The sequence below is a fragment of the Podarcis bocagei genome, assembly GCF_964188305.1.
Source record: "Podarcis bocagei genome assembly, chromosome: 2".
In the NCBI taxonomy this organism is placed as follows: Eukaryota; Metazoa; Chordata; class Lepidosauria; order Squamata; family Lacertidae; genus Podarcis; species Podarcis bocagei.
In genome coordinates, this window is record NC_138126.1 from 47,324,423 (window position 1) to 47,343,563 (window position 19,141).

The 19,141-nt window shown below is 43.8% G+C and overlaps 1 protein-coding gene and 1 long non-coding RNA gene across 6 annotated transcripts in view; one reads left to right on the forward strand and one right to left on the reverse strand.

Annotated features, from left to right (window-relative positions):
* Positions 1 to 2,419: 2,419 nt before the first annotated feature.
* GATA2 (GATA binding protein 2) lies at positions 2,420 to 19,094 on the reverse strand. Of its 2 annotated transcripts, none has more exons than XM_081184264.1 (5): positions 18,860 to 19,094; positions 16,995 to 17,612; positions 13,528 to 13,673; positions 7,144 to 7,269; positions 2,420 to 6,272 (listed from the first exon to the last, which is right to left on the reverse strand). In XM_081184264.1, exons 1-5 carry the CDS (start codon positions 19,086 to 19,088, stop codon positions 5,973 to 5,975), a joined length of 1,419 nt encoding a protein of 472 aa, XP_081040390.1. In that variant the 5' UTR covers positions 19,089 to 19,094; the 3' UTR covers positions 2,420 to 5,972. The 2 variants fall into 2 exon arrangements, with proteins under 2 accessions (XP_081040390.1, XP_081040389.1); XM_081184263.1 differs by having other exon boundaries at positions 13,528 to 13,706.
* The window catches only part of LOC308581691, a 30,093-nt gene continuing 27,935 nt past the window's right edge, over positions 16,984 to 19,141 (forward strand). The window contains exon 1 of one of the 4 annotated variants that reach the window (XR_014005167.1): positions 16,984 to 17,115. This is a non-coding gene — a long non-coding RNA (uncharacterized lncRNA). Of the gene's footprint in view, positions 17,116 to 17,136; positions 17,227 to 17,462; positions 17,603 to 18,848; positions 18,968 to 19,141 lie in introns of those variants that run through there. The other 3 variants (XR_014005168.1, XR_014005169.1, XR_014005170.1) reach the window with 3 other exon arrangements.

The following is a 19,141-nucleotide window of genomic DNA, read 5'->3' on the forward strand; positions in this document are numbered from 1 at the left end:
CTCAACTGCTTTTGCCTTCCCAGAATGTGTATGTGAACTCCGATAATGCTTCTTGCTTGCCTGGATAAAAAACAGAGTTTGTGTACTACTGTACACAAAATAAAATTCACTTTTGTTACTTTGCCCACTTTTGGCCCAGCTCTGCCCACCAATGGCATGTGGCCCCTGGAAGGTCACCCAGAAGGGAAGGTGACCCTCAGTCTTAAGAAGGTCCCCCGCACCTGCTTTAAATAAATAATACTATTTGAGATATCCTCTGTGCTTTATCATTGCAATTAAGGACAGACATTGCCCCAAGTCTTATTCTGGTTGATTTTTCAGATGCTGTACAACAGTATCTGCAGACACACATAATATTCAGCTTGATTATTATTTTTTTATAGATAATAAAACTATGTAAACAATATAGTTTTCTTTTATGTAGTGGTTGTAACAATCAAATGCCTCTAGTGGAGCTGTGGGACATTTTGTGTCTTGTGGATGTTACCAGAGGACCAGAAGAGATTCCCTTCAAGATGGGGATCTGCCTTATTCCTATTTCTAGATGTGGTAACTCCTTGTGGTTATTCAGTGGTGAGGAAAAGATATTCTGCAGAGGCACCCAGCTATTACTTAACATGTTCCAGAGTGTTAGAGCTACGCTGTGGGCAACAGTCTGAAGTGAGCCAAAAGCTGGGGAGACAGGCCAAAGATGAGAACCATTGGGTATGGCAAGACTGAAGGACAAACCAGGCATCAGGCTCAAGGAATAAGCTAGGAGACAGGACCAGGGAGCATGGCAGGACTGGAGGACAAAGCAGGAGCACAGACCAAAGAAGGCAGCGGAATAGTGTCCAAAGAGACCTTGTTGCTCAAGTATGGCTTATCTGGAAAAAGAAGCCCTTTTTACTCCTTCCTGCCCAGAAAGGTCTAATGGTCACAGTCTGGGTGGGTGACCCAGTCAGTTCTGACATCCTGTTGCACAAACAGAAGCACAAGGGGAAGTATGTTTTGCTAACACAACAGCAGTAGCAGATGGTGGTGTTGTGGGTCCTAACCAGACCTCCGCTCAACTGCATCACTGCTGCATTCTGGGATGGAGAGGGAAATGGCAGCAGCGAGGGCAGCAGAGTGCAAATGCAACAGTGGGAATGCTGAATTGGCTTTGTCCTCATCATCCCAGTAGGCAACAGTGATGTGGGCGACTGGAGGTTAGGGGAGAATTGATGCTCCATCCTATAACCAAGCTATACGTATGCATTCTAAGCCCCAGGCTCACTTCCATTTCATTGCGTATCACCCTATAGACACAATCCTGAGAAAGTTAAGCATGCTTTTAAGTGCTACTGAAACCAATGTAATGAAACCTACCAAATCAGGTCTAGCTATCACAGGCACTGTGTCAGATGAATGTTACTGCAATGGGGATTTATTTCTGCCCTCATTTAATAGTTGCTAAAACTTATTAACAGTGAAAAGATCTGTATTAAAATATTACAATATAAAATCTGGCATTGTTGGTAGAGCTACAGACATTGCATGTTGAATTCTGACCCAGGTTATTGCTCAGTGCCCAATAACTGGAGTGTGTGCGTGTAAACAAAGTGAGTTTTCACACAGGAAACTGAAACTGTTAGGTCTGTATTGTGAAACCTACATTGGGTGGAATGTTATCAAATCTAAAACTGACTGCCCTTCATCTTCTGTCTTGCATTTCCATCCTTCACTTCTGACAAAAACAAGAGAAGAAGCTCACTGGCACTTTATGGGATTATAAATGAAAATGGCCTTAAATCTAAATTCTCAAGTTAACTGCTATGGCAATTCTTTCTACCACCTCCCTCTTCCAAATCAAGCTGCACTGTCTTCATACCTTTGAATACCATCAGAAAAAAGCACTGATAAGATTGAATGGGAAGTAGGTCTTCTGACCCACCTGGTCCAAATTGCAGCAGCAGTCTGTGCATTCAAAAAGCTACTCCCCAAACTCAAAAGATTCTTTGGAACATCTGCTTATAGCATAAGGAACTTATGTCTATGTGGGGAAATTCCAGGGCAGCTTGTGTGCTCAGGAGATATGCTTTTGTGCCTAATGCTTGCTGCAGGAGTAAAATTCCCATGGCTTCTCTTCCAATACTGTCGCAAACACCCAAGCCCCATCATGACGACTCCAGAAACTCATAGCTTAGATATCATCCTTTCACCACACTGGCCTATGAAGCAACATCATCTAGAGACCAGTGCTCTTCAACTTGTGTGTGTCAGGACCCCCTAGTGTCACAGCCTGATCCAAAGTGGATCCCAACAATGACACTACCAGCATGCAAATATACAGTAAAAGATTAAGAAGCAGGTCCCCAAATGCACATTTGGGTTCAAAGTGGGTCCCAGATCTGAAAAAGTCAAAGAGACCTAAAGTAGAGAGAGAGCAAAAACTTGCTTTCACAAAAAGGGGGTATTTTTTATTATTATTCTTAGCAGTATTCACCTTGAAGGAATATGAGGGAAGCATACACTTTTTTTTACAGACAATATATAAACATGTTGTACATAATTAACAATAACTTAGTTCACTAAACCAAAAATTAAGCCAAAATTAAAAAACAAAACAGAAAATACTGCCAAATCTTTATGCTGATACAAGTACAAAATAATTTAAATCCTGACTGTGGTTCTTATACGCTGCAGTGACTGACAATATATTGCACTTTGTCGACTGTGTGGACCCCGCCCAGCAAGCACTCCTGCAGCACAATCTCCATTCACCAAAGCGGGGCTTGTCGAGGACTCACCCCACAGAGACAAAGGAAGATTGTGGAGCAGCAGCAGCAGCACTGGGCGGCTATTCTCCCCCAATGTCATGAAGCCTCTCATGCTCTCACCCAGCCACTCCCACCCCTAAAGAATTTGAATTAAGTTACAAATCGTGTATAACTGTACCATTATTTTTTTTAAAGCCCCCCGCCTCCCTTAAATATAAAAGGTAGTTTAATTTCCCAGTTTGTCAATTGAAGATGCCATTTCTCCCAGACAGAATTTCTCTTCCACTTGTTTTGGCGATTATTTCTATTTCTTCACAAAGTGCAGCTATATATGCCCACACCAACCAGAAAAGGGAGGAAAGCAACTTTTCGCTTTGGGTGCTTGGTCCTTCGTTCTTTATAAAACAGCTGAATTATATATTGGGGGGGGCAGGAAAGAGAAACCAAAACCAACGTACACCTTTGTTTTTTTTTGTTTTAAGCAGACTTTTGCAGTTAAGATACAATTGGCTTGATTAAAAAAAACCATTAAAAAAACAAACAAGAAAAAGCTCGTCACAGAATTAAGCTTATGCGGTTTACATTATCAAACCCCTTTGCTCACAGGGGCTTTTTCCTCATCAGAAATATAGCTAAATATGTACATCATATGTTATACTGGACCTTGTGATCATGAAAGTCATCAGATCATAACAATTAGGAGAATACACTTCACACTGGCAAGAGCTTTATTTTTCGGTTGTTTACGTACAATATGGTTTCAGAATGGGATATAACTTCTTTTCTGTTTCTCAACATTTGTGATTTTCCTTACAAAAAACAAACAAACATATATGTGCTATAGGAAACGGCCAGCATACCCGTCTATGCTCCCCAGTAGCAGATCACTTTCCCATCACTCAGTAGCTGTTGCTATGTCTGAACTACTGGACGACTCTCTCTTCCACCACTCTCCCTCATAGACCGTCACCTATTTTCCGCCCTTCACCAGTTTCACAGCTAGGAAAGGTGCTGTGTGACATGCATGCCTACAGATGGCAAACTCCAGCTCTGGACACATTATATAAAACATCTAGTAGGGAATTAGCTACCGTAACATTTCTTAGTATCTTGGGCAAGGTCTGCTAATCAAACAGACAAAACAAAAGCATCATGGCAGATCCTCAATAAGGTTTTCTTTCCCTTGCCCTGAATTAAGGGTTGCGTGTTAGATCCAGGGGCACAGACCACTAAAGCAAGGGCTACAGCTGCAGGGTTTTATGTGTCAAAGGTTCAGTGTCCGGCATCACTGTCTCAGAAAAGAAACACTCTTGCCTGAGACCTGGGAGACCACCTGCCATACCTCCAATCTCAGCAGACTGTACTGAGCAGGATACAAGGAGGGTCTGAATCAGTGTTAGGGTGGCTCGCTATACCAAACTGTCTGTGCTGCAGCACAAACAGGGCAGCCCCCGCTCCCATCCTCAAGGTGGGGCTGGGAAAGATGGCAGAGTTGTTGCCATTGGTCTCTGTAGGTAATACTGAGCTAGACTGACCAATCATCTGACCTGGTATAAGGCAGCTTCCTAGGTTCATATGAAACAAGAACTCTACACAAAAACCATCAGAGCGACTGGAGACTGAACAAGAGCAATGCATAAAGGAGGTGCCTCGATGAGGGACGTTTTTAGGTTCTGGGGGCTCCTAGTGCCAGGAGTTAGTAGGGCTTTTTGGTGTGAATGGCATGTCTTTGTGCAGAGGGGAGAACAGGGAAAGAAGGCACAGATAACAGGAGTGATAGAAACAGTGCGGCAGCCCTGCACCGACTGGGAGGTTGAGAGCGGATAGGGCACAGAGGTTGTGGAGTTAGATCGCAGATTGCCAACGCAGTGCCTGCAGGCACAGATGTGCCCACAGAAGTCTCCCTTGGCGCCCAGGGGGTCCCCTCCTGCCGCTGATGTCAGACAACGAAAGAAGCATTCTATTGCGGTCAATAGAATGGATTGCAATGTATGCTTGGCTGTGGTGTGTGTGTGTGTGTGTTGTGCCCATTTTCTGAATGTGCCCATGGGTTCCCAAAAAAGTTGGCAACCCCCAAGCTAGGCGGATGGAGCAAATCATGGAACTTAGTGGACTGGTGTGCTCTATCTAAAACAACACAATCCATGACTGGAGGAGATGCAGTTCAGACCTGCTGTTGGGAAGGAGCAAGAGAGAAGGGCAGCCTGGGATGCGAGTACATCTGTTATCACTTTCTACAACCAACTAGATGCTCAGAGAGGTATGATGGGGAAGAAATGTTGATTTTGTGCATTTTAGCCCTCCGGCCAATGCAGGACTGTTCAGTATGGAAAAACCTTTTAGCCATTTGTCCAGTGTATTTTGGTCTTCTTGTAGGATGCCACGCTTTTAAAAAAAAGACCTTCACATTGACAAAAATGAATACAGAAATTATGTCAAAATAATCTGCACCTTGAGGCTGTTGGAACCTAGGTCAGTGCCAAATGTCTCCCTCTTTCACATACACAGCCCCTTCCTAGTAGATTTTTTAAAAGTCTAACAGCGATGAAGAGAATCAAGAGTGGCCATTAAAGCAATAATAAGAAGATTTTTTTTAAAAAAAACTTTTCCTGGGTGGACGTTTCTTTAAACAAAATAAAAAAATAAAATAAGATCCACAAGAACATGCAAGAGTTTTGAAGCTCTTTCTGGAACACAAGAGCAAAATAAATAATGATTTTTTTTTCCTGTATCTGATTTCTTTTCTTAAAAAGTAGATTTTTTTTTAATAAAGTTGTCCATTTTTCCTCCCCTGAACACAAGGTCTGTGATAGAAATCCAGCATGGGCGGCTACCACTGAGCTTCCTCTTGCCTTGGGAGGCTGCTAATCTCTTTACAATATTCACAGTAATTAACAAAGAGAAAGGAAAGCTGGCTCCAGCTTCTTCGACTGCTTCAGCCACCTTTTCTTTCTGCTGGGACCAGAAGGTATCATTTCAGACAGGTGAGTTCCTCTTTCTCCATTTACCTGAGGGGGCAAAGTGCATAACAGGCACCATTAAGCATTTCTGCAGAAGACCCATCACTGCAAAGTTTTAGTCTAGCGCTAGGAGTCGAACCACACTGGAATGAGATCCCCTTTCGTTCCTCTTCCTTCCCTACATTCTCTCCTCTGGGCAGATTTTTTCCCTTGCTGTCGTCTTATAGGCAAAGCCCAGTGTTTTCAAGTTCTCTGTTAGGATCTTCAGATTCTATCCCATGGCTGTGACCATGCTGGATGGATGTGGATGTCCAAATGAGATGCTGGAAGATGGGTGAATGGGGGTAGGCGTTGGCAGGATATGTCCAGAGTGGCTGAAAGGTGGCAAATGCCCCATCGGTGTCATGTGACTGGCAAGGGCAGCAGCACTGAACGGAGAAGATTTCTCCTGCATGCACTTGGAAAGTTCCTCAAAGCATTCAGAGCCTTTCTTGCTCTTCTTCGACTTGTTAGACATTTTCCTATTTCTGGTCTGAATTCCTTCCTTCTTCATAGTCAGAGGCCTGTTCACCTGCAAGAAATGAGAAAATCAGGCTCATGCAAGCAAAATGACCTTCTTGTGTACAAAAATAAAAATATTTAAACAGCCCCTGAGAGTTTCCCGGACAGAAATCATTTTCAGGCCAAAAAACAAAACGAAAAGCCTACATCTCCTCCTTCCTCCCCGCAGATTTTGTTTATAAAATTTGATTTGTTTAATGAAACCACACTGGAAAACTTCAGACATGAAAAAGCAAGTTGGACCAAATACTGGCAGTTTCCACCCCTCCTTTCCTTAGCCTTAGCCCTTAACCTTCATTCATTTCCTAATTTAAAAAAGAAAGAAAAGAGATTTCCTTTAAAATAAAAAAAAAAGAGGGAGGGGGAAGGCACACACACAGCACCAGATTCTAAAGCTGGAGTGTTTCAATTTTTAAAAAGAAGAAAGTTTGCACTACTTCTATGTTCAGATATATAAAATTTGGAACCGATCAGAGCATTCTACAATTTCTTTCATGCAGTGCCAAACTTATATAAAGATACCCCGATTGAATTAAACTTTACATGAATCCATTTGAAATGTCCTCTGAATTTCTGGGAAAGGCAGAGAACCATGCAGTGTTTGGGTTATAACCAAAAGTTCTTAACCCTATTTTGCTTAAATCACCCGTGTGCTTTAGAAGCCAAGCTAATACATTGTAATGTCACTGAATTCCACATCACTATGCCAACAAAGAATGGCCGTGACTTCCCAGGGGAACCCTAAAAAGCTTTTCTCTTTAAATAAAAAATTAAAAGGACTCCCTGCAGTGAATACACAGGGGCTGGAGGACGCCATGCAGTTGAGGCATCAATCGCAGCTAAGCAAGCAAAAGGGTGACACATGGCAGGCAAATACTCACATTGTGCAATTTATAGTACAGTCCACAGGCATTGCACACTGGGTCCCCATTCGCATTACGTCGCCATAAGGTGGTGGTGGTTGTTTGGCAGTTGGCACAACAAGTTCCTGCTCTCCTAGCTGCTGACTAATTAAAGGGAGGGAGAGTATATGTTGAACAATCTGTTCTTTCAATGGTTCACGTGCAATATAATTTAATTTTTAAGAAGCAAGATTTTTAATGAAATAAATGAGGACACACACACAGCAGGGGGGGGAAACCCTTTCTATGTTCCACCCCCACCCCCATTGGTTCTGGGATTTAAATGATCTATTTTGAAAATGTAAACCTGGACCTAATGCGAATGGGTGGTACATTACTCTATCAAATGTATTTGGCAGCTAACCTGGGATATTATTATGCCTGAAGGTGTTCGGTCCCATAGCTCAAAAATTGGGGGGGGGGGAGATGTATGTGCATTAGTGCACCAGTCTAGTAGTTCCTTGCCCACCTGCTTGGCCTCTCATTCTTCTGCGCCAGAGAACTAAATGGAAAATTCCAACTGTGCAAGAACTTAATATGTGCATCAAAAATGCACCTGGAGCTCTGGGCTGTATGAACAGTGTGGAAAAACTGCATGTGAATTGTCATGTTATCCATGTATATACAGTCGTATCTCAGAAGTCAAACAGAATCTGTTCTGGAAGTCGGTTCGATTTCCAAAACGTTCAAAAACCAAAGCACGGCTTTTGATTGGCTTCAGGAAGCTCCTGCAGCCAATCGGAATCAGCGGAAGCCCCGTCTGACATTCGGCTTCTAAAAGAACATTCGAAAACCAGAACACTCACTTCCGGGTTTCGATCGCTTGGGAACCGATATACAACTGTAAAGCAAGAGAGCAGCAGGAGAAGGGACTGAACATCACCCAAACCCGTAACTTGCTGTGTTCCACTACTTTAAGCAACTTTCTTCCAGGCTGTTTCACTTCCGTCACCTGAGCCAGAACTGGAAGAAAGTGTCTTAAAACAGAAGAGCACAGAAAGGGAAAGTCGGGAGCGGGTGAGAGAAGGTTTGCACCTTTCCATGTGAAGCCTTTGCCCACACATTCTTGCACACAGTGCTTTTTTCTAGAAAAATAGGTGCCAGTACTCACCGTGAAGTTGTTACAGTAAGTGCCACACTTTTTAACAACAAAAAGAGATGCCAGTACTAAGCACCCCCTGAAAAAAAGCACTGATTGCACAGATGCTTTACTCACGTTGTCTAATTTGACCCAACCTCCCATGCGAGTTCTACTCAGTAGACCCATTAAAGCTAACATATATAACTAACTTTGGTTCATTAACTTTATCTACTCTGAGAAGAACTTATTTGGCTATAGCCCATTACCCACATATAAAACTTTGTGGAACAGTAAAAAAAAATCCCTCTTCTCATTATCTCAAACTCCTTGCTTTTAAAAGAATATTTATTGCCATTTTGTATGACACATTGCATAGAACCACCAATGTTTCCCTCTAAACTCTTTTAACTAATGCACCCATCCCTCATGAAGTATGAGGTATATTCAGCAGTCATCTACATTTCTGATCATCCAGGTCACTTGAATAAAATGGGTTTGTACCGTCCTCTTGTCTGTGTAGCAGGAATGCATTTAGTTCTAACCACGACAAAAACTATGCATTTGATTCTAATTTGTAACCAGATGGTTTGGTGTATTTAGGCAGCTAGTCAATTCAAACTCAATGCTTTGCTTAACACTCGGACCCTAAACAACTGGGCTGATTAATCTGCCTGAGACATGGCAGTAACATGAAAATGTGCAATACTGCACTGGCACCCAATATATATGACCACATCTATACACTTCTGAAGATATTTGAATTTGCATTGGAATATTAAATTTAAACTAGTCCTTCCGACTTGCTAAGCATTAAACATACTAAACTTCAGCCTTGCTACAGAGTCTGCTAAACTGGAAGCTATGAGCTCTAGGGTCACCAGACTGAACTGAAAAGCTCCTATGGATTGTGTTTAGTGTTTACTGTTGTTTTATAATGTTGCTTGGGCCCCCAAGGAGTGGGGAAGGAGGGAGCTCCTCAACATGAAAGCAACCTAAGTAAGATTTACATTCAGGGGGAAAAACTCTTTCCCCCCTAGATTGGCACTTGGCTGAGTGACCCATAACCCTGAAAACAATGGGGTCATTTGAGAAAATTTTAGGAGTGGGGGGAGGAAATGCACCCTCTCTTTTAGGAAAGAATCCTTCATACAAAGGGTTCAAAGGTATTCTGCTCCAGGAAATATGTTCAGTACACTATGTTTGGCGCAGCCTAATGAGTGTGTCAGGGAAATATATACAAATATGTAAAAAGCATGGATGAGCTGATCCTCAAAAGCTCCATGAACATTATTGCACCATCCAAGCAAATGAAATGTGAACTACGACAGCGCCTTATGGCTCAGCCTGTGACAATGATCCAATTTCTAAAAGCCCAGTTTCTGAAGCTGACGCAAAATGTGCACCCCACTAGTATGCACCCCACTATGGCAGAATATAGGACAGACCTCTACTCTGGATCCAATTTAGACCAAAAAAATGTGCCTATCTACATAGGGTGCTACCACTGCTCTTATTCCATCTGATTTCAGCTGCAATGCTGGGAATGTCTTATGTATGAGGACAAACGATCCAACCATCTTGACTGTGCACAACGGTCACAGATTCTCCCAAGCCTTTCAGTGTACAGTGGTACCTCGGTTTAAGAACAGCCCTGTTTACAAACCATTCGGTATACGAACTCTGCAAAACTGGATGTAGTGTTCCAGTTAGCAAGCTTTACCTCGTTCTACAAATGGAAGCCAAACAGTGAAAGAGCACTGGCGGTGGGAGGCCTCATTAGGGAAAGTGCACCTCGGTTTAAGAAAGGTTTTGGTTTAAGAGCGAACTTCCGGAACAGATTAAGTTCATAAACCAAGGTACCACTGTATACTAAAAAGCTCATGACTGTGTTTACCAATTTTCACAATTTCATCATGAGTCTCACAACTAAGCATGTTTGTCTTTAATAGCCAGCTCTCAGGAGTAGAGAAATGAGAGAGAAAGAGAAAGAGAGAGAAGGATACATTTATTTTTACAACTGCTGCTATTGCTACGTTTGGCACCAAGAACGTGTTAGGAGCTGCAGAAAAAAAAAAATATCTGAATCATAAAGTTACAAAATGAATGGAAGGAAAGCACGTTCAGAAACAATGCAATATTATAAAAGGACTATTGAAAAAATCATTATAACTGGAGTTGACCATATCATGAGACAAAATTAAGAGGCTAATTCAGGTGGTAGAAATTGGTTGCCCTGAAGTGCAGCAGAGGCACGTCTGCTCCCTGGATCATAACCCTCCAAGAAGTTCTATTCTACAAGACTGGGACAAGATTCTACAATTGAAATGAATGGGAACTATGTGAAAAAGTGTGGTAGTGGAATCGGAGAATGCATGCCATTGGAGTTTTTTGTGTAAGGCATGAAAATGTAATGTGCCACTGCAATTACCCTAGTCTGTTCACCAAAGTTGTTTTCAGAAGCTCCTTATAAGACACAGCCTTCTGTTACATCAGGCTGTTTTTCAGTTAGCCCAGTAGTGTCCATTCTGACTGGTAATAGCTCCCCAGGGTCAAAGCAAGTCTTCCACATTCTATACCACCTAATCCAAATAATGTACTAAACCAAGGTTTCCTAAACTTGGGACTCCAGCTGTTGTTGGACTACAACTCCCATCATCCCTAGCAACCAGGACCAGTGCCCAGGGATGATGGGAATTGTAGTCCAAAAACAACTGGAGCCCCAAGTTTGGGAAATCCTGTAATAAACTAACCTGTTACTTGCCAGAAAGTGAATCACTACCATTGCTTCTGCAGGAAAAGCACATACATACTCTGCCACTGGGCTAAGGCCCCCCTCCCGACTTATTCCAAGTTTACTGAGTCCCATTCAAAGAACTAGGAATGCAAAAGGCCAGGTAACTGCCCCTGGTTCTAAGAGTGATGAAGGCTGGTGAGTAGAAGCTTCTCACAGCTGTGATCAGTTCAAGTAGGACCAGAGCTGGGAAAAGGAGATGCCTGGGGCATAGCTTGGGTGTTCCCGTCCCCCACTGAGGCCCCAGCACTGTAAGGGACTTCTGGATGATAAGATGGGGAGAGGAAATAGTGGCAAACTGAGTCCTGCGCTTTCCTGTGTTCCTACTCTGCCTATCGGCTCATTTGTGTTATGAAGGGCTTCACTCAAAAGCCCATCACAGCATAATCTGCTATTGGCCAGTGAGGACTGAGAGACCCCCCTTCGCAAAAAAACACAGCAACAACACCCTTAAATAGAGCTAGATGTTCAGGCTGAATGATTGACGCTAGCCTTCCCTGCCCCATCATGCTTTCATTGCAGCCGAGCAATGTTTAGATCCCTATCACTGGATCAAGATTATTTCTTATCTCTTATACAGCTACAGCTTTCTGGCACAGTTTATAAACATTTTCATCTTTTATCCAGACTTCCAAATTTTGCAATGCTTTTTGGAGGTCTCAGTGGGTAAAAAAAAGTATTTTAAAATTAATATCATTGTTACTGGACAACAGTGGTGATTTTTCAATACCGATTGTTTATAATATTGGGAAGTTCTTAGAATTTGGATTGTCCTGGCTCACTCCTTGATCTAACAAATAAAAAATATATAGTAGCACAAACTCCAGAAACTTGCAGTGAGTTAAGGACTTGCAGTCTCCCACCAAACTTTTGAAAGCAGAGAGCTATGTTTGCATATTTGAGATAGTTTATTGATACTAGACTCTGCCGCTTAACTCTATGGCCTGTCCCATTTAGTCTGGCATGGAGTTTAGCCTGCGAGAGACGATAATGTTACACTGTTGTCTTAACATTTTTCTAGACGTGTCACTCACTTCAGAAGGAAAGCAAGCCTATTAAGAAGCTTGCCCTGTTGAAATTCTGACTCACAGCCAACCCCCACTGTAGCCCATCCTAGCTTTAGATTACTAGAGCCGCTCCTTCAGTCTCCTCCTAGTTCTTGCTGAGGCAAAAAACGCCCCCCCCCCCAATGATGAGGGAGAGTTTTAGGACCTCCACCCAACCCCACAAACCACATTGCTCCAAAAAAGAAAAATATTTATTATTCTTAGCATATTTTTTTTACAAGCATTTGTAGAGTGGAGCATATTCGCAATTTCAAAACAGACAGCCTGACTGGCATGGCTTGTCTATAGAAACTCTTTAAAGCTTTTAGAGTCAGGAAACAGATACACAAAGTTTCCTTATCTTCAGAGTACAGATATCCGGATAGGAAACTACTACCAGGAGCCTAGAATTTTTTTTTTTTTAATCACTCAAATGAAAATACACAGTATAGGTGACTCCATGGAAAAATAATCAGTTCTTTTAAAAAGGCAATTAGAGAATTGCCCAAAGAGAGAGAGAGAGAGAGAAGAGAAAGAGAGAGCTAATGTTAGTTTTACCATGGAATCTCTGAGTACAAAAATTACTTTATCAAAATAATTACTGAGCAGATAGCAACAACTTTGACGCATCTGATTTCCCAATCTCCCTTTTTTTCCCCCTTTACACTTTCTGCTTTGGATCTCTTTTTGGACTTTTGGGCTGGAAGGGCATACATGACTAACACTTTCAGTTCCAGCCTACTTCTGAACTGTCCAAGAGGTCAAATGAATTAAAGCTGTCCTTTCTGGATAAAAGGGACAGAATGCAGCCACAGGAACAAACAGGCAGGCACAATTGGCTACACACCTTTCAACAGCCAGAGCTGTAGAGAAAATACAGACAGAACAGGAGAAGGTGAGCTGGTGGTTTCACACTGGCTAGTGTCTTTGAGCCACAAATTGGCAGCTTCAGAGTTTGAATCTCACCTCTGCAGGGAACTCAACTCTGTAGCCTTAGGCAACCCACCCTTTTCCGGCCTCAGTCCTTACCCCTGCACAATAGAAATAATAGCACTAACCTACCTTACAGGATCGTTTTAAGAGCTACAATAAAACAATGGATAGGGAGGGGAGAGGGAGAGAAGCCGCTCAAATACTAAATGTGTGATGTATATCCACAAACAAAATTGCTATTGTTCTGTAACTTGGCATGCAAAGTTCTGCGGGCAGGACCCCCTGCAAAAAAAAAAGTATGTCTCTAAGTGACACCGTGACCGCTGAGTGACATGGGCCTCGTGTGCAGTGCAATATCTAGATCCCATACTGGCTCTGAAGCACACAGAGATGGGTCAAGTTGCCCTCTCGTCACCATACATGCATGTATGTGTGTGTGTGTGTGTGTGTGTGTGTGTGGTCCCATTAAATCATTTTAGCCTCAAAGCTGGTAGAGAGAAATAGACACCTACCAGTCTCCGTTTAGGTTTAATGAGAGGTCGGTTTTGACCGTTCATTTTGTGGTAGAGCCCACAGGCGTTACACAGGTAATGCCCAGTACCGTCTCTTCTCCAGAGAGGGGTAGCAGTAGCTCCACAGTTGACACACTCTCTGCCTTCTAAATGGAAACACGAAGAAACCGGATTTCTTTCTTTAAAAACAAATTCACAAAAGCTTTTTGCATTGTCCTTTTAGGCAGATTCCAGAAATCAAAACAGCACATTATTCAAAACAGAGGGGAGGAAAACAAGAGAGAGACATGAATGGCAACATCTACAGTGCATGCAATAAAGGTCTAAATCCAGGAGAGTTGCACAAATTTTAAGCATCAATTTCGTACACAGCGATCAGAAAGCAATTATATTTAGTAGAACTTGCATTGGTATCAATCACAATGTGGCAGAAAATGTCCTGCTTTGCTTCTCCAGTCTAATGCAGCTCTATGGCCACAGCATATTTGGGACTGTTCTTTCCTCCCCTCACTCCCCCCCCCCCCACAAAAAAAGCTCCCAAGAAAAGCAAAGTAGGAACATCAACAATTGTATGGATTGCATTGCCGAGTTAGCATAGTTATCTAAACAGAATAGCAACTCTCCCACCACCACCAGATCCAAACTATTTTTCCTGTGAATACTACTGTCTCCGGAATTAAGCAGAGTTTGAAAGTGGACAAAGATCTGAAATAGTTCAATAAGGGTTTTCAATATATGGGAGGGAAAACAGCTTGAAATGTATTCTTTGAATGAGTATACATTTAACTTTTTGAGCCTGCGGTTTACAATTTCATAAGGAAGTTCTGATTGATTGAGTATGCTCTTTGTTGCTGGCTTGTTCATATCATACATAAATATTCACTGGCTATATGTTTAAGGATTGACCTAACTTGAAAGATTCTGATATGTGCATGCTTGTTCCTCTAAAAATAAAAATAAAAAAGGAGGAGGGAGGACATTTACTAAAAGTTCATTTGTCTGTGAAAAAGTCTAGTTAATAGAGGAAATTCTTTTAGCACAGTTTATGCAAATCATATAGTATTTAATGCAGAGGAAATACACTCTGGCCAGTAACTCGAGCAGGCTGAGTTCTGCTGCATCTATGTCTCCTTTAATCTATGGAGTGGGTGGTTTTTAAACAGTACAGGCTGGAGTGAAAAATGAGGGAACTCTGTGAAGCTGAGTTCCTCGCTTTTGTCCCTCCTTGGGCAGGAAGCTGCAGGAGTCGCCTTGTCGTGAGTCTTGGTTTTTCTACAAAAACATTAAATGGTCACGAACTCTCCCCACTTCCATCTACAGGACAGGGTCTCCATTACAACACTTAGGAAAACTCACATCTAATAAAAAGCCTTGTGCTGAGAGAGGAGGGGAGGAGGGGCTGAGACCTAATTTTCCAATTTTTATCTAGTTTGGAGCACTTTAGAAAAGTAACAGTGGTGTGGGATATTTTAAAAAATGCATTCTGTTTCTATGTACTGGAGACAGTAATCTATCTCGGGTCCTGGGGAAAATGTGAATTCTCTCGCTCTTGAAAGGGAGCAATTTGAAGTGGAGATCCTGAAGCAGTAAAAACATGTGATATTTGGGTTGCAATGCTCATAAAAGAGATCATGTTTCTGAATTACTAGCCACTTTGAAAAGAGATGTGTGTATAGACATATATATCCTGTTTTATTTTTTATTTTTGGCCACATTAAACTCCATACGTATTTACTATGGCCTAGTAAGGTTTGAAAGCAAAAAATATAAATGAAGCAATATGAACATAAATTATTAGCTTTTGTATCCATGAGAATATTATTCATTAAACAGTACGCTTTTAAAGAAAGCGAGGTTAAGAGACTCTTTGGCTTAAAGATTTTATATGTGATGACAGATGGGGTTTTTTTTTAAGTTGCTTGTTTTAACAAACAGGGATGAGCTGGAGTTAACATGATAAGTGGCACTTATTTCCCTCCCCCAGTTTTATTGAATTCATTTAAATTAGTATTTACAAGGTACCTTAGTAGCCAGCATTGGTATGTAAACTATATTTGAACTTTTGCTCCTTGTATGATCTGAAGGAAATCAGGCCCTCTGGAAGTTTTAAGAAAATGGCCTTGTAAATTTCAAGCCTGAACAGCTAGTTCTTTGCAAAATGTACTGCTTAATAGAGATGAATTTTTATCACAAGTTAACAAAAGCAACTTAGTGGAGATCCTGCGAAAAGAGGCAAGGGAATACAGGATCTTGCCAGACATTTCCAGTGAATACAGCTGGCCTAGGCCTTTATATTGCTGCGTTAAGAGATTTTCCAATATAAACCCTTATTTGCATAATTCAGATCTGCCAGTTTTGTGGGGGTTTTTTAACGGATTACTGCATCCCTTGGGCCCAGCGGTGACCGAATGCTGCTGGTGAATGCTGCAGAGACCAGCGGCAGGAACTTGAAGGGAGAGACAGCTTGCCTACAACCAATTAGCAATAACAAACTAAACTTTTGAAAGCTAGAGATGCCCCTGCTGTTCCAAGCTGCTCCCCCATCCTCATAAAATGTATGAGTAAGTTCAATTTGGTTACACTTTCTCACTAAAACTGAGCAAGGGGAATCCATTCAGGTCGAAGCAGGGCATTTTAAAACATGTCCTATGAAACACAGAAATCACTTAATCCAGATTATTTACCTACACCTTAACCCATTTAGCCACTCTTTTTGCACAAGATCAAGGTGCTTAAAGAGTTTTAAAATAAAAAACAATTGTTCCAGTTTTCGGTATATGTTAATACACCAACAGCAATTCTAATCTGCCTTGATTATTGCAATTACAAAACCAAAGGAGCAGCAAATTTAAACTGAATTAATAAACTGGATGTGAATCTAAGTGGCCCAGAACTTCCAGCATCCATTCAACTTTTTTTGGGTAAATGCTACTATTTAAATTTAAATAGTTAGTTCAATGTGGGTGGTTTGGTCTTTGCAATTTGTACTGAGAAAACCACCCCTCAAAATACACAAAAGCCTTATTTTTAAGCACTTGTTTTCATTTTTTTTGTTCTATCCACTATACCAAAATCTCTGAACTCTTATCTGGTGGATGACATGAATTGCCTCAATCCCGAGCACTGAATTTCAGAGAGGAGGTCACAAAGGATACATGCCTCAAGTCACCTCGGAACCCTTTGGCCGCATTTTAAATATATATAGTTATTGCTATTAGTTGTTAATTAGCAGCGGCCAGATTAGCAGTTTCCAGTTCTTATCTCGGAGCAAGGCAGGAGAATAATAAATCCTCTTTTGAGAATATACACAAGACATAAAGTTGAGCAAAAACTCATACAGCTACCTCCTCTTCCACCCCCATCCATGCACATGCAGCCCACCGACCCATTTTCCTTTCCTAAAGGGGTGCATTATTTATTCTTATCATTATTCTGTGAGAAGAGGGTGGGGCGGACAAGGGGCTTACCTGAGCAGGACCGGGCTTTGCTCCTCTGCTTGGGGGTGAAGCTGGAGGCGGGCCCCCCGAGGAAGCTCCCCGGGTGGAAGAGGCTGCCGCCGTAGTCGTGGGCGGCGGGCACGTAGGAAGGGTAGGTGGGGATGGGGTGGTGCGTGGAGGGCTGCGCGCCCATGGAGGCGGCGAGGCTGCTGCGCAGCGGGCTGGCGCTCTCCATCTTCATGCCGTCGGCCAGGGACACCTGGTACTTGAGCGGCTCCTTGTCGTCTTGCCGGCCGGCCGAGGCCGAGGCGGGCGAGGCGGCGCTGCTGCCGGCGTTGGGGTCCGGGGAGACTTCCTTGGGCGGCGTGGGCGGGAAGCCGAAGAGGTGCGAGCCCGAGTGCGAGGCCGGCGTGAGCGACGAGGCGGAGGCCGCGCTCGACGCCGAGCTGCCGCCGCCGGGGTACACCGAGATGGCGCCGGGCGGCGCGCCGGCCGCCGAAGGGTGCAAGGGCCCCTTGGTGAAAGGGTTCACCGTCCACGGGTTGTGATGGTGCGCCGCCGACAGAGCCGCTTTGCTGCTGTCCAGCCAGGGCAGGCCGGGGCTGTGGAGCAAGTGAGGCCGGCACATTTGGCTCCCGGTGAGGCGGGCTGCGGGCAGGGAAAGGGCGGCAAGTCAGTCAGACGGTCAGGGGAGGCCTAAGGGCGCTTTTCTCTCCCGGCCACCCAGCTGCCGACCCCCGCACCCCGCTCCGCCTTGGCCGGGCCTTGTGTGCAAGGCTTGTGTTCAAGCCCTTTGGCCTTGCCCCTACTCGAGCCACAAAATGGAGTCAGCCTTGCCCGCGCCCGGAATCTACGCCATGCACATTAGTATACCAGCCCCTCCAAGCAGCCATGATTCAACTCCCATTTCAAGGGAAACGCGCTTTTGACTCCCAGAGGAGGGTCAAAAGCTCGTTAAAGGAGCGCAAACGAGGCCGCCGTGAGCACTGCCATATAACCTACCCAAAATAAAATAAAAACTTGCAGAATCAACAGTGAGCAGCAAGAAAAAGGACACTTGGGGCTTCTTTTGGAAATCAGTGGGGATTCAGGAGTAAAGTGCCTGCATGCTGGATCCCGTGCTTTGGAACAGGGTTTTTCTGGAGGGGTGATCCAGATAGGAAGGTACCCCACAGCTCCTCCACTCTTTTGCTCAGCTCAAATGAATTTTGGCAACCGCCAGGCAGGCGATCTTCCCTCCTGCAATCGAGCAGCTGAACTACTTCGGGCATGGGAGCAAAGCCCCACCGTTAAAAGTACACGAGGAGAGGGCGGGTGTGTGTGTGTGTGTGTGTGTCTGTCAAGGAGTTGGGCCTTTCCTGGTCTTAAAAGCAACACGCACACCTCCCAACAGAGCTCTATTAAGCAGAACGAGATGTTTTTGTTGGTGGTGGTGGTTTTGGGAGGATTTTTTTCTCCCAGTGACTGCAATGCTTTTTAAAGTTTTCTCCACACACATGAAAAAGGTGCGCGTCATCTCATCTTTCCCCGACCCCGCGATGCATGCTGATCCAAAAGTATTTCAAATAGGATTAGATTTCATATCCGGGAAATGGCCCGGTCTTGTGCCTGCGAAGTACAGTACTGTATATCAGTAGTTAACAAGCCCCTTCCCCCTCTCCCAACGCGAAGACGCCGCTTCCCTTTCCTATTCCCCCCCCCTTTAAAAAAAGGGCACGCCAACCTTTTTCTAGGATTAAACCCAACCCGATCGCCATCATCTACTATTGCTCCTTTGCCAGAAACCTCCCAGTCTCATCTCCATGAAGATCAGCAGGAGCCCCAGGCAGAAACAGAAAGCAAGAAGAGCTGGGAGGCCGGGGGTGGAGGGAGGAAGGAGCAAGGGGGGGATTTACCGTGCGCCTGGCTGTAGGAAACTCTGGCTCTGGCATGGGCCGAGTTGGCATAGTACGGGTTGCCTTGGGAGTCCAGATGATTGAAGAAGACATCCACTTCGTCCGGAGGTAGGAGCTGCGCTGGTTCCATATAGTTATGAGCCAGTCCCGGGTGATGGGTCTCCGGGTGCTGCCCGTTCAGTACGGCGTGATGGGCCATCCAGCGCGGCTGGTCCGTGGCTACCTCCATTCCTGTGGGCTTCTCCCCCACTCCCCCCCTAAAACCCTCCCTCCAACCCAAAA

Excerpts from the sequence above, each read along its gene's own strand:
- GATA2 (XM_081184263.1), bottom strand. The coding sequence starts at position 19,088 with ATGGAGGTAGCCACGGACCAGCCGCGCTGGATGGCCCATCACGCCGTA. Across the intron at positions 13,707-16,994 it reads CAAAGCCCGGTCCTGCTCAG|AAAGAAATCCGGTTTCTTCG; the intron begins GTAAGCCCCTTG and ends TTGTTTTTAAAG. Across the intron at positions 6,273-7,143 it reads TGTACTATAAATTGCACAAT|GTGAACAGGCCTCTGACTAT; the intron begins GTGAGTATTTGC and ends CATTTCTTGCAG.